General features: G+C 37.7%; 1 protein-coding gene across 1 annotated transcript; it reads left to right on the top strand.

Moving 5' to 3' along the window:
* Positions 1-947: 947 nt before the first annotated feature.
* On the top strand, positions 948-2,989 carry LOC125262789 (olfactory receptor 52K1). Its single transcript, XM_048181670.1, has one exon. The coding sequence runs from the start codon at positions 1,066-1,068 to the stop codon at positions 2,053-2,055; it is 990 nt and encodes a 329-aa protein (XP_048037627.1). The 5' UTR covers positions 948-1,065; the 3' UTR covers positions 2,056-2,989.
* Positions 2,990-15,822: the final 12,833 nt, after the last annotated feature.

Here is a 15,822-nt window from a genome sequence, read left to right as displayed (position 1 = left end):
ATGCCTTGAACATGGGCTGGCATATGCAAATATTGGGGGCGTACATATTAATGATCTCGACTGTTACGTAACAGTCAGTGTTATGTTGAGATGCGCCTGTTCTTTGAAGGTCGTTTAAACAAATGAGATTTATATAAGAAGGAGGAAACAATGGAGTTTGAGACTCACTGTATGTCATTTCCATGTACTGAACTCTTGTAATTCAACTATGCCGACATAAATTCAATTTTTGAATCTAGGGCACCTTTAATATGCTCTGTCAGGTCAGAAGCGGCAGCAGTGTGGCTTTCCTAAACCGACATGACCAATGGTGTTTAATAAATCTCTATTCAGATTGGAAGAATTTGCTCTATTTACTTTTTTTTTTGTTGGTTGAAATAAAAAAAAAAAAATTCTCATCTATATTTTTCTCTTACTGTTATATTTTTCAATGATTCAGTGACATTACAAAGCTGTTTTGCAAATTATTTATATTTTTTCGTTTTATCATTTTTAGTGAAAATACTTGGTAGTCAGATTGTTTTTTAATGGCTGAAAGGGGGGCACGACCAAAAAAGTTTGAGAGCCACGGGCGTGATGGTACTTGAGTTCAGTACGCTCAGGGCATTCTCTATAGCATCAACTCCATGACGCCATATCAAAGTTCTACTTTGAAAGGGAAATAAGTTAAACAAGTTTTACAATTCTGGTGCAATAGTGTTTTCTTTCTTTCTTTCTTTCTTTCTTTCTTTCTTTCTTTCTTTCTTTCTTTCCAGAGCAGTGTGTAACATAAAATATTTTATAGTTTTTTTACACTTTCTTTCAACATTTATAATATTATTATTTAGTTGGGGAAAAAAATGAGAGTAGGGCCTTTCAGCAGATGACATCCACGGGGGGTGGGCCTTGTAGAATAAAGCAATATAAAGCTCAGTACAGAAGCTCAGATCCTAAGAAGACAAGAGAGTCTGTAAAGAGTAGGTAAATAGATATGTCACAATATTATCATTCAGTTAACACTGTATACTGTATGTTTGTTCTAAAGTAAAATGCCTTTCTCTTCTACAGAAAAAAAAAAAAAAAAAAATGATTCTGCCAAGTTTGAACATCACTCTAATTTTTACCAGTTATGGACCACCTGGTGCACTTAATTATGGAGTTTTTTTAATCTCCCTTGCAGTCTATCTTACAACTGTTTTTGCAAATGTAACACTGATGCTGGTGATCTGCTTGGACACATCTCTCCATAAGCCCATGTACATATTTTTATTCAACCTGGCTATTAATGGACTAATCGGGTCATCTGCTGTACTTCCTAAAATAATGGAGAATCTTGTTGATGAGTTGAAAGATATACTGCATACTGACTGTATTCTTCAAGTATTTTTTATTAATGTTTATGGAACATGTGCTTATGCAATACTGACACTTATGGCATATGACAGGTATGTTTCAATTTGCAAGCCTCTACAATATCACAATATCATGACTCCTGCCAAAATTAGACTTCTGCTTTTTATTGTGTACTGTGTTCCTATCTGCACTTTAGCTGTACAGGTGTATCTTACGTCGAGGTTGCCTGTGTGCAGGTATACAATAAACAAGTTGTTTTGTGACAATTTGGCTGTTGTTAATCTCTCCTGTGTCAAAAATACCTGGGGAGATCTGTATGGCATATGTCTGGTAATTGCTTTTGTTGTTCTACCTCTAATCTTTGTAATCTTATCATATGTGCAGATATTATTTGTCTCTTTGAAAGCATCAGTAAACGCCCGAAAGAAGGCTCTAAAAACATGCACACCACACTTGATTACTTTTATTAATTTTTCATTGGCCTCTCTTTTTTCTGTGATATACAATCGATTTAATTTTAGTCTTTCAAAAGAAGTTAATGTGTTTATGTCGATTCATTTTATCCTGATCCCTCCACTTCTACATCCACTTATTTATGGAATCAGAACAAAGGAGATCAGCAATAGCCTCAAAAAAATATTACAAAGAAAAATACATGCACTTGGTTTTAACTTAAAGACTGAACAAATGTGTAATGATGCACTTTTTATTTCTACTAAATAAATGGGTTGGAATCTGAAAATTTTGTATGTGTAACTGATATGTACATACATATTATATACATTGGTTAATGCAAATAATCCACTTCAAATTACCTTGAATTTCAGAAAATATAGACATATTGTGCTTGCGACTATTTATGAATTTGATTATTTTATCATATTGATGTTGTAGCCATTTTATAAGCAAATGCATGTTTATATATACATATGTACATATATATACACAAATACAGATTCATTCTCTTATGTAGTTTTATTTAAAAAAATGTTAAATAGAAAATGTTATTCAGATTTTTATTCAGGAGAACACACCTATTTACACAGATAAAAAAAGAATGTTAAACAATTCTTTACAGATTGGGGGGTTAAATATTTGACATAGTGTCAACTAAGTGTGTGTGGTGTATTAACTCACTGATTAAGATTTTGTTTTAGCTGCAATAACTGTGTAACATTATTATCAAAGGAACAAATACTGTTTTGGGAAGGTATATTTTAAATGCACTTGGTTCAATAATCTGAGGGGGCTCTGGCAGCAGAAGAAAACACAGCCACATTTTAAAATATGACCATATCAAATTTTTTTTTTTTTTTCATCATAAGAACCATCATTTGTCCTAATGTCGTTGGATTCATTATCTATGCTGTGACCAGGTGCAAGACAAGGAATAAGTATAAGTACAGATTTTGAACTGCGCTTGGCTTATAATTTTTCCTGTCAGATGATCAAGAATCAAGAATGTGGTTGAGAATTTTAACCATTTTAAGTGCATCTTAATCTTAGCCGCTGTCTAAACTATATGTGAATGATGCAGTTGGTATAGGACACTAACTCCCAAGAGGAGTTCTCAGTTGCTCAAAAAGAAAAACAAAACAAAACAAAATATGCCTACTTGTATACATGTAAGTGTGAGAAGCTGGCCAATTCTGAAAAACCTGTGCCATGTGTTCATCACAATATATATATATATATATATATATATATATATATATATATATATATATATATATTTTTTTTTTTTTTTTTTTTTTTTTTTTTTTTTTTTTTTTAACATGATGTTGGTATCCTTGTAAAGATAAAACATAATTGATGTAATTTCCTTTAATGGCAGGATTATGTCTGATGTATTGTATGTATTAACAACAACAACAACAACAAAAATGCTTATAATATCATGCTTGTTATGGGATTCAAACTCGGCCATCAAAACCCAATCCACGCCACATTGGAGCAGAAGTTGAGCTATTCTACAACAACAAATTATATAGATCTTGATCTTCAAAAAAGGTTCTCTGATGCTTAATGTGTCATGATGCCAATGTGCTCATGTTAACTTGTGCTCACACTGATAGCTTTATCTGAATACATTGTATGACACTTAATGACATGTTCTTGTCATTGTTCTAAAATACAAGATTATTGACACATACATACATAAATTTGGTTTAATCACCATAACACAACTGTATGATCTTATGTCTTATTTAGTACTTAGAACAATCAGTTAGTTCAGTAGCAAACAATGCAAGATTTCAGATCACCCTTGTTGCCGAGTCAAAGATGTTACAGTAATACTGGCTACAGTTGCCATATTAGAAAATACATTTTCATTACATAATGCACATAAATTACATAAAACGTGTAATGTTTGCAATGATATCTATCCAGTGTGTTATCAAAAGATGTGATAAAGACATGGCCATATGACATGACCATGAGTTTTTGTGCTAGAACAGAGTATGCTGTCAATTTATTAAATGTTCCCACTGCACCAATCTATCATATTCTGTAATGTAAAATGCCATTTTAAAATTCTGAATCAACAGTTAGCCTATGTGCCTAATCTGTCTCTCTCCTTCTGATTTATCTCTGATTAATCTTATGGTTACAGTCATTGATCATTGATCTGATCTGCAGATTTGCTGCTGGCTCTTAGTGTTACAGTAAACATCAGATATAACTCATTTTGGGTACATAAAACTGGCAATCTTTGGTCTTATTAATCAATTACTTGTTCCTGAGCAAATCAAATTGGGCTATGTTACATTTAATAATTCAATATTAAGGCTATATTTAACTTACATCCTGTAGAGCACTACTTTTGTACATTTGACTGAATTGTACAATTGTGTTTATTTCCTGTTGTAATTTGAAAATGGTAATCAACTGCTGTACGATGATTATTAAGTTTCAAACATGTACCTTTTGAAAACAGTACTAGCACAAATAAAAACTGTAATAACTCAGCTCATATGGAGAGCTTATTCATTTAGGTCATTTGTTTTGATGAGAACATGTAATTATGTGTCAATGCATTCAGTTTGAGGCTATCAGCATGGCGTGAGGAAGTTAACATGGGCACATTGGCATCATGAAACATTAAGCTACAGAGAAGCTTATTTGAAGATCAAGATCCATTCAAACATGAATGGATGCTGTAAAAGAGCTAAACTTGATAGGCCGCCCCGATGTGTTGATTGCATTTAATAGATAAGTTTGAATCCTGTAACTAGCATGACTTTATGAGCATTTTATTTATTTATTTTTTTACTTCTGCCGTTAAAAGTGATGACATCACTTATGTTTTATCTTTACAATAATACCAACATCATGCAGTAAAACATGTAATTGTAATGAAAACATTGCGCAGGTTTTTCTGAACTGATGAATCTGTGACCGATCATTCACATCTGGCATAAAGTCACACTTTAAAGGTTCCCTAGAATTGAAAACTGAATTTACCTCGGCATAGTTAAATAATTAGAGTTCTGTACATGGAAATGACATACAGTGAGTCTCAAACACCATTGTTTCCTCCTTCTTATGTAAATTTGATTTGTGCAAAAGACCTCTGAAGAACAGGCGAATCTCAACATAACACCGACTGTGACGTAACAGTCGGGATCATTAATATGTACGCCCCCAACTTTTGCATATGCCAGCTCATGTTCAAGGCATTAGACATGCCAGTATTAACGTCTGGAGCAGAACAGAGCACAGTCAACAGACTTTATGCGGGTAAGTAAGCAAGGACAATAGCAAAAAATGGCAGATGGAGCAATAATGAATATAAAGTTCAGTCATGAAACTCTATCAATCGCTGACTGGTTCTTTCAGTACTGCGACACCAACCAATCGGAGGTACTTCCTCATTTACGTGGCTTTTATTTATACTGTATCCTAGCTGCAATCAGCACGCCGCACAATATGAGAACTCCTATAATATTCTTCTTCTTGTTGTCTACAATCTACCTACTTGGAATTATGTCTCATCTGGAGGTTGATGAGGTAGATCAAGCATACAATCCAGATCCAGATCCCGATTCTGATACAGAGAACCCAAATTCTCCTTCCACCAAAACGATCCAGACCAGCCTCCCACAGCTCTATATGCTGGAGCATTCGTCTGGCGCAATGCCAGGTTTCTATCAATGACTGGCCAGTACATAAGATTCTGGAATACCTCTTCAATCGGAACATCATGCCTAAATCTGGTTTATCCCACCAATAACTTTTTGCTCTCTTCCTCTCAGTTCTCGAAGTCGCTCCAAGCCAGCTTCTTCCTCCTCCTCCATCAAGCCCTGCACCGGCCAAAGCTAAGGCCAAGCGCAAGAATATAACTCCAACTGCCGCTACTCTTCCAGCAAAAAGGTCCCTACAGCGACCCTTTGGACGACAACGATCCCGTACTTTCTGTTCTCCTTCAAATCAGGGACTCCATCGGGAAACTGGAGAACAGAGTCTCAACTCTGGAAAAGAACAGCCCTTCTCCTTCGACATTCAGTGCACCTCCGACAGACCATACCGCATCATAGTGCATCGATTAATCTCCATGGCACACCCTCGCCTCGGCGCTGCCAGCTCCACCAAACGGGTCTCCGTTCATTTCTCCAGCAGCAGCAGCAATCCCTCACAACCAGATCATTTCAGGTAACAATATCAATCTGGTAAAAATCCTGCTTTACTCTAATAATGCAATTGATAAACGCATCGTTGAATGTGGAGACATTTCCGTTGTCATTTAAAGATTGCAACCCAAGACTGTCCAAAAGTTTGTCTCTAGCCGAATTCAACGTAGCTTTCAGCGTTTACAGGGACACTTTGTGCAAAGTTTTCCCCGATAGAAGAGCCGAACTACACACCTATCTCGCTATCATTTCTGATCTTGCGCTTAACTATGGCGGCTCACTCATCTACGAATACCATAAATCTTTTTCAGCGAAAGCAGCTTTGTATATCTCCCGTTTCAACCAAAAAATTGACTGGTCAGGTATAGACCTCAAACTGATCAGCTGGCACTTCACCGGCCACAGAGCGATTGCAGCTCCTTCTCTCACACTGAAAGCTTATGCCCCAGAACGGCATACCTTCAAGCCAAGCGAAGTTCCAACATTCCTGCAAAAACTTCTACACGGACAAAAAAACTTTTTTCACTCTAAACAGGTGAATGATACATTTAAATCTGCTGTTCCTTTATGTATTAACTTTAACGAATCAGTGTGCCCTTACACCAAATGTAGATTTCTTCACTGCTGTTCTTTGTGTGGCGACAGTCATCCTAGAAGTGTTTGTCCCCGCAGGGGATCTTGCAAAAGATCTACCCCTGTCAATATGAAAGAACTGTCTAAAAATTTATCTTCTCATCCAAATCATTGTTGGGGTAATTTCCTCATTACAGGTCTAACTCAAGGTTTTCTAGCTGGTCTCAGTCTAGTTCCCTTCTCCATTTACATATGCAAAAATTTACTGTCAGCCCTGAAAGAACCCAAAATTGTGGACAATCTAATTCAAAGAGAATTAGATAAAGGCTATCTAACAGGTCCTTTTAGTAAATCTCCATTTCCTACCTTCCGCATAAACCCTATAGGCATTTAATTCATCAAAACAGCAGGTGAAGGCGCCTGGTTAAGCAAAGCAGACATAACAGACGCATTTAAAATCATGCCGCTACATCCTTCTCAATGGCACCTTTTCGGTGTCAGATGGAGATCTAAAATGTACTTTGCAGTGTGTTTAACTTTTGGCTGCCGCAGTAGTCCTAAGATTTTCGATTGTCTCTCGGAAGCTTTATGCTGGATTCTGCTAAACAAATGTAAACTCCCATTCGTTTTACGACTTAGACGATTTTCTCGTGGTCGATTTTCCCAACTCCCCAGCTGATCGCTCTCTATCTAAACTCAAAATAATTTTTTTCCAAATTAAAAATTCCTTTGTCTAAAGAAAAAACCAATTGGTCCATCTACTCATCTTGAATTTTTATGAATTAATCATATTGGATAGCAAAACAATGCAATCATGCCTTCCAGAAGAAAAGCTCCAACGCATTTGCCAAATTATCAACGAATTCCAGGCTGTTCGATCTCTTTCGAAATGAGACATGCTTTCCCAATTAGGTCACTTTCATTTCGCCATGCGAATTATCCCTCATGGCCGTGCTTTCATATCCAGACTCTTAGATTTGTCAAAAACCGTTACCAATCTACATGATCTAATCACGCTAGACGAAGGATGTCTTTCTGAATTACGTATCTGGACCCACCTACTAAAGGAATAGAACGGAATCTCTTTCTTTTATTCTTCTATTCGAAATCTACCCCATTGTTATCTCATGTTTACTTTGGGGAAACGAATGGTCTAGGAAAAAGATCACCGTTCTCTGTGATATCCAAGCTGCCGTAGAAATAATCAACAAAAGCCGTTCAGCTATTCCTCTCATCAATCGTTTAATCAGGCGCCTTATCTGGATTAGTATCACAAAGAAGTTAATTCTTAAAGCCACATTTATTTCAGGTTTTTACAATAACAAAGCTGACGCTCTTTCCCATTTTAAATTTCAGGAATCTCAATCCCTCGGCTCAGACGCCCTTCCTTTCAGCGCTCCATGTCCTCCTTTTCTCCTAAAGATTTTAGATTGAATAGTCTCGCCTCATATCTGGCCGAAGCAAAATAACTTATGAGAAAGGGAATGGCTAAATTTACCCTTACATCTTACGACTCAGCATGGTCTCATTTTTCTCTGTTTTGTTCATCCAGGGGTTAGAGGAACCCCAGCGTCCATAAGCCAATGATTCTGGTGGCCTTCTAGAACACGCGACGTGCGTCGTTTTGTTTCTTCGTGTTCTGTATGTGCTCAGACTAAGTCGAATAATTCTCCACCCGCCGGCCTCCTTAGACCCCTTCCTATTCCGTCTAGCCCTTGGTCTCATCTGGCCATGGACTTCGTTACTGGTCTCCCTGCTTCTAACAGCAACACTGTTATCCTCACAATTGTCAATTGCTTTTCTAAAGCAGCCCATTTTGTACCACTTTGTAAGCTCCCATCCACCAAGGAGGCCACGCAGATTATTGTTGAGAATGTTTTTCATTTGCACGGACTCCCTTCTGACATCGTTTCGGACAGAGGTACACAATTTGCTTCACAATTCTGGAAAGAGTTTTGTCGGTTGATTGGAGCTACTGCCAGTTTGTCCTTGGGCTTCCACCCCCAGACAAATGGTCAAGCAGAACGTACTAACCAGATTTTAGGACGCATGCTTCGTACTTTGGCTTTTCGTAACCCTACGTCATGGTGCGAGCAACTCCTCTGGGTCGAGTACGCCCATAATTCTCTTCCTTCGTCGGCTACCGGTCTATCACCGTTTCAGTCTTCTTTAGGGTATCAGCCTCCCCTGTTTCCTCCCAGGAGACTGAGACATCAGTTCCCTTGGTCCAAGCGTTTATCCACCGTTGTTCTCGCACATGGAGAACGGTGAGATCCGCCTTATGTCAAAATAGAGAATGTACCCGTCGCGTGGCCAATCGTCGTCGCACTAAAGCGCCTAGATATGATTGTGGACAGAAAGTGTGGTTATCCACCAAGGATTTACCACTTCGAACCGAGTCACGTAAACTGGCGCCACGCTTCATTGGGCCTTTCTCCATTACCAAGATCATTTGTCCTGTGGCCGTCAAGCTCAAATTGCCTCCTAACTTGAGGCGCATCCATCTGGTCTTCCATGTCTCATGTATTAAACCGGTCGTTCGCGCTCCCGCCCGCCCTGCCCATTGTCCCGAACTTGTTGAGGGTTCTCCTATTTACAGGGTCAGGAGGCTGCTGGACATGCACCACCGGGGTCGGGGTTATCAGTATCTCGTCGATTGGGAGGGCTATGGTCCTGAGGAGAGGAGTTGGATTCCGGCTTGGGACGTCCTGGACCGCTCGCTCATCGATGATTTCCTTCGCTCTCGCCAAACAAGCTTATATTGCTTTTGCTTTTTAAGTATGAAATAACAGCTAGTAGTAAATCATAAAATAATTTATACTATCAAATTAATACAGACTCATGGTAATAATAGCTAATATAGCTAACCTACCCCCCCACACCTAAACCTTACCCTAAACCTACCCCTTCCATAAAATGTACTGTATAGTTTCAAAATTAGAATACTTTAAAACCCGATGAAGACAAACAGGAAGACTTTTGCCCTGTCCAAATACCCACACTTGTGGTCTTTGCACTTGACCACTTGTCTACTTACATGACGTATTTCCTGTATTTGGCTCAAGTGTTCAAGTGGACGTGAAGACTGCAAGTGTGTGTTGAACTTTTGATTACCCGATGGGACACACTAAGTGTTTACAAAGCTTATTATTTTTGAAAGATTATTATTTTCAGTGCTTTGCATTTTAAAATACACTTCTAAATGTATGTTCAGTGATCACTATGTAACTAACAGAATACAATATACCAAACTTTTACATATTCTTCCATTATTGAAAAACTGTTGCTTGAATTACCTTGAACAAAACTGAAAATCATTAAGAAGACCTTTGTCTGAAAATACAAAGATGAATTTAATGGATTCTTATTTGCTACTTAAATCAACAACATCAAAACATCAAATATTAGATCAAACTACCGGTAACACTTTATAATAACTGCACACTATGAAGCATTAGTTAAGCATTAGTTAATAGTTAATTCATCACTTATAAAGCATTAATAGACATTAGTAAGTAGTTTATAAATACAGCTATAAATGCTTTATTCTTGATTTATAAGCATATCTATAATGTGTTTAATAATTGTATTTTCATACTTTATTAATTATCAATTTATCATTTCTAAATTAAGTATTAAACCAGTTATTTACGAGTTGTCAGTAATTCATTTAGGAAGTGTAAGTAAATGATTAATAAACTATTTAAACATTCATTTATACATCTTATTATTTACATATAGTAATAGTTACTTAGTGTGTTAATAAATGCTTTATTAACACATATTCCTACTGTAATTCATGATTATTCAGGTAATTATAACACATTTATTATTATAACCACTTTAGTATTATTTATTTTATTTTACTTATTTATTATTTTTTTTCTTAGTTTACTTATTTAAATGTTTCTGTTCTCATGTCATATGTATGTGTGTACCAAGAGCTTCTGTAGAAAACCACAACAAATTCCTTGTGTGTTGTGCACACTTGGCGAATAAAGCACATTCTGATTCTGATTCTGATTTAGAAGTGGTCAGTTAACTATTTTTGTGAGCACATCTAAAGTGAGCACTATTTATGCTTTGTAAAGCTTTTATAAATGAGATTTAAAGGCTCAGGCTCAGTGATCTTCTGCTGTTCTCTAATGTTTTAAAGTTAGTCAAGTCAAGTCAAGTCAAATTTATTTATATAGCGCTTTTTACAATTGGTAATTGTTTCAAAGCAGCTTTACATATTAGAAGCACAGAAAAAAGAGAAGTGGTTAAAAATAAGCTGTACAAGCAAGCGTGGTAATATGTAACATATACAAGATGGTGCTACATTAAGACAATGTCGGCTGACTCCCAGGGGTGGAAAAAACCCCCTAGGAGAAAAACCCAGCATGCTAACACTGGGAAAAAAGTCCTAGGAGGGAAAAAACCCCTTGGAAGATATATATATAATATATGTAAATGGATATGGAGATCAAAATCTGAATTATACATTTTTATTATAGAGATTAAAAATAGATTATATATAAATATATGTAAGCGGATACAGAGATTAAAAATCTGAATTATAGATGCAGCCAGAACTGGATCTGTAGGCCCATTGTCTCCTGGGCTACGTTGTAGTCAGGTCCAGACACAGGTTCTCCATCTGATCTGGATACGGCCTGGATCCAGCACCCGGCAAACCTCAGGATAAGCAGAGAGACTGATATTAGCGTAGATGCCATTCTTATTCTGATGTACAGGTATATCTAGTGTTATAGGAAATGTTCTCGGTTCCGGCCGACCTAATTATTGCAGCGTAACAATCCTTTAACGGATTTGAAAAATGTTAATGTATTGATAATGTGTTATGTGTATGCAAGAGCAAAGAGATGTGTTTTTAGTCTAGATTTAAACTGACAGAGTGTGTCTGCTTCCCGAACAATGCTAGGAAGATTGTTCCAGAGTTTAGGTGCTAAATAGGAAAAGGATCTGCCGCCTTCAGTTGATTTTGATATTCTGGGTATTATCAACTGGCCTGAATTCTGAGATCGCAATAGACGTGAAGGACTATAATGCACCAAGAGCTCGCTTAGATACTGGGGAGCTAAACCATTTAGAGCTTTATAAGTAAGTAGCAAGATTTTAAAATCTATACGATGTTTAATAGGGAGCCAATGTAATGTTGACAGAACTGGGCTAATATGGTCATACTTTCTGGTTCTAGTAAGAACTCTAGCTGCCGCATTTTGGACCAACTGTAGTCTGTTTAAAAGCCGAGCAGAACAACCACCCAGTAGAGCGTTACAGTAATCTAGTCTTGAGGTCATGAATGCATGAACCAACTGTTTCGCATTTGTCATTGAGAGCATATGTCGTAATTTAGATATATTTTTTAGATGGAAGAAGGCGGTTTTACAGATACTAGAAACATGACTTTCATATGAAAGATTGGTATCAAAGAGCACACCCAGGTTCCTAACTGAGGACGAAGATTTAATGGAGCACCCGTCAAGTGTTAGAGAGTATTCAAGGTTTTTGGTCCAAAGATTAGGATATCAGTTTTTTCTGAGTTTAATAATAAGAAATTTCTTGTCATCCAGTTTTTAATGTCAGCTATGCATTCTGTTAGTTTTGTGAATTTGTAGGTTTCGTCAGGGCGCGAGGAAATATAGAGCTGAGTATCGTCAGCGTAGCAGTGAAAACTAACACCATGCTTCCTAATTATCTCTCCTAAGGGCAGCATGTACAGAGTGAAAAGCAACGGTCCTAGTACTGAGCCTTGTGGTACTCCGTATTGAAATTGTGATCGATACGACATCTCTTCATTAACTACTACAGACTGATAATGGTCAGATAAGTAAGATTTGAACCATGCCAAAGCAATTCCACTAATGCCAATATAGTTTTCAAGTCTTTTTAAAAGAATGTTGTGATCGATAGTGTCAAAAGCAGCACTGAGATCTAATAACACTAATAGAGAAATACAGCCACGATCGGATGATAAGAGTAGATCGTTTGTAACTCTAACGAGAGCAGTCTCAGTACTATGGTATGGTCTAAATCCTGACTGGAAATCCTCACAGATTCCATTTCTTTCTAAAAAGGAGCACAGTTGTGTTGAAACTGCCTTTTCTAGTATCTTTGACAGAAAAGGTAGATTCGAGATTGGCCTGTAATTTACTAAATCTCTCGGATCTAGTTGAGGTTTTTTAATAAGAGGTTTAATAATAGCCTGCTTAAAGTTTTTGGCACGTATCCTAGTGTTAAAGATGAATTAATTATATCAAGAAGTGGACCTACGACCTCTGGAAGCATTTCTTTCAGTAGTTTAGTCGGCATTGGGTCTAACATACATGTTGTCGATTTTGATGATTTGATAATTCTTCCTCTCCTATAGCGGCGAATGATTCTAGTTTTACCTCAGGGACACTACAGTGCACTGTCTGAAGCGAAACTGTAGACGGTTGCATGTTTATAATTTTCTCTCTAATATTGTCAATCTTGCAAGTAAAGAAGTTCATAAAGTCATTACTGCTGTGCTTTTTGGAAACGTCAGCAGTTGAATCTCTGTTTCTAGTTAATTTAGCAACTGTGTCAAATAAATACCTAGGATTATGTTTGTTTTCTATTAAGAGATTTGAAAAATAAGTAGATCTAGCATTTCTTATAGCCGTTCTGTACTCAATCATTTTTTCTTTCCACGAAAGGCGAAAAACTTCTAGTTTTGTTTTCTTCCAACTACGTTCAGCTTTTCTCACAGCTCGTTTTAGAGCCAGAGTGTGCTCATCATACCACGGCGTTGGATTAGTTTCCTTAATCTTCTTTAGACGTAAAGGAGCGACTGCATCTAATGTGCTGGAAAAGAGAGAGCCAATAGTTTCTGTTGCAGCATCGAGTTCTTCTAAGTTGTCAGGTATACTAAGGCGATGAAACTGCTCGGGGAGATTATTTATAAAGCAATCTTTAGTGGTAGAAGTGATGGTTCTACCATATTTATGGCTGGGTGGTGGTTTTGTAGCCTTGGCTAACTGTATTATACACAAGACTAAATAATGATCTGATATATCATCGCTCTGCTGTAGAATTTCAACAGCATCAATATCAATTCCATGCGACAGTATTAGATCTAAGGTATGATTACGACAATGAGTGGGTCCTGACACGTGTTGTCTAACTCCAATAGAGTTTAAAATGTCTGCAAATGCCAATCCAAATGCGTCTTTATTATTATCTACATGGATATTAAAATCACCAACAACAAGGACTTTATCCACAGCCAGTACTAACTCTGATAGAAAATCAGCAAATTCTTTGATAAAGTCAGTATGGTGCCCTGGTGGCCTGTATACAGTAGCCAGCACAAATGTCAACTTACATAATGTTACATAAAGCACCATCACTTCAAAGGAATTATATTTGAAATTCTTTTGAATGATTCTGAATATATTACTATAAATTACAGCAACACCTCCCCCTTTGCCTTTCTGTCGAGGATTGTGTCGATAGTCATAACCTTGAGGACTAGACTCATTTAAAGTAATGTAATCGTCTGGTTTTAGCCAGGTTTCTGTCAAACACAGCAAGTCTAGTTTATTGTCTGTGATAATTTCATTTACAATAAGTGCTTTTGAAGAAATAGATCTAATATTCAGTAACCCAAGCTTTATCATTTGTTTATCTGATTTATCTGTGATTTTCATTTTTGAACATCAATTAAATTTTTACCCTTAAAAGGTTTCGGAAGTTTTTTGTATTTACTAGTTCGAGGTACAGACACAGTCTCTATGTGATAATATCTAGGTGAAAGAGTTTCTATGTGCTGTGAATTATCTGAGTTCTGTGACGTGAGGCGGCTAGCAGACGGTCGGTTTAGCCAGTTTGTCTGCGTCCTGATCTGGGCCCTGGTTTGTCATGTTTTCAGCTCTAAGACTACTTGCCAAATTTCTAGATAGAAGAGCAGCACCATCCCGGGAGGGATGAATACCATCTCTTTTCAACAGATCAGGTCTGCCCCAAAAGCTTTTCCAATTGTCTATGAAACCTATATTATTCTGCGGACACCACTTAGACAGCCAAATGATAAATTGATCATTAATAGATATGAAAATACAATTATTATACTCATTATAGATATGCTTATAAATCAAGAACAAAGCATTTATAGCTGTATTTATAAACGCTTACTAATGTCTATTAATGTTTTTTAAATGATGAATTGACTATTTACTAATGCTTAACTAATGCTTCCTAGCGTGAGTTATTCTAAAGTGTTACCAAACTACCTCCTGTCACAGACACACCAGGCTCTGCACCCAGCCAATCACGTCGCACTCCCTCACCAGAATACTGATCACATGCACCTGACACTCATCACCAGTCCAATCAGCAGCACTATATAAGACGTTCACAGTCACTCAGTCATTGTCCGGTCTCGTTAATGCATACTAACCTGAATGCTTACCTTACGGACTCCTTACCTGTCTTCAGTGTGTCTCCCGTATCCTCCAGGATCTCCAGTCCTTCGTGAGTGTCTGTGTACAGTCTCTGTTCCCAGTCTCCTGGTCATCGTTGTATCTGGTGTGAAGATCAAGTTCAGTATTCCTGTCTTGATATCTCCTCTGTCTGGCTCCGAGTCTCTCTGCCTTCATCAAGCCTGTGAAGGTCAAGTCAAGTATCACTGTCTTGATATATGCTCTGTTCTGGAAAACTTCATCTGAGATATTCACCTGCTACTGCTCTGGTTGTCTCAATAAACATCATAACCTTTACCTGTGTCTCCGACCTCCTGTGTTACGTAACAGAAGACCGGACCAACACCGCCTGAGCAACCACGATGAGCAGTCCTGATCCATTCCAGGATTTGGTGAACGCGCTTTGTCGCACTCTCACCAGCACACCTACGCCAGCACCACCAGCGAGCACTTCCGCATTCCGCACCACCGCTCCTTCTCCTTCCGTGTTAGCCAGTCCCATGGCCCGACCGGCGCCCTTCTCTGGCTCGGCGGAGGATTGCAACGGATTCATCCTGCGATGTTCGCTGGTTTTGGAGATGCAACCGCACTTGTACCCTGATGATAAAGTGAAAGTTGCTTTTATCATCCAACAACTTACTGGTAAAGCACTCCGCTGGGCAGAACCTCTTTGGACACAGAACAGCCCTGTCATGCAATCCCTCTCAAGTTTCATCAGTCATTTCAAAGAGGTTTTTGGAAAACCGTCATGGGATTCATCTCTTGGTGAGAGACTGTGTAACTTAAAACAAGGTGTTTTATCTGTCTCTGATTATGCTTTACAGTTCAGAACCCTAGCG

This window comes from Megalobrama amblycephala, linkage group LG2, assembly GCF_018812025.1.
Source record: "Megalobrama amblycephala isolate DHTTF-2021 linkage group LG2, ASM1881202v1, whole genome shotgun sequence".
Classification (NCBI taxonomy): Eukaryota; Metazoa; Chordata; class Actinopteri; order Cypriniformes; family Xenocyprididae; genus Megalobrama; species Megalobrama amblycephala.
The sequence above is the reverse complement of the archived record's forward strand: the minus strand, read 5'-3'. Positions and strand labels throughout refer to the sequence as shown.

Coding starts and splice junctions, on each gene's coding strand:
- LOC125262789 (XM_048181670.1), top strand. CDS start 1,066: ATGATTCTGCCAAGTTTGAACATCACTCTAATTTTTACCAGTTATGGA.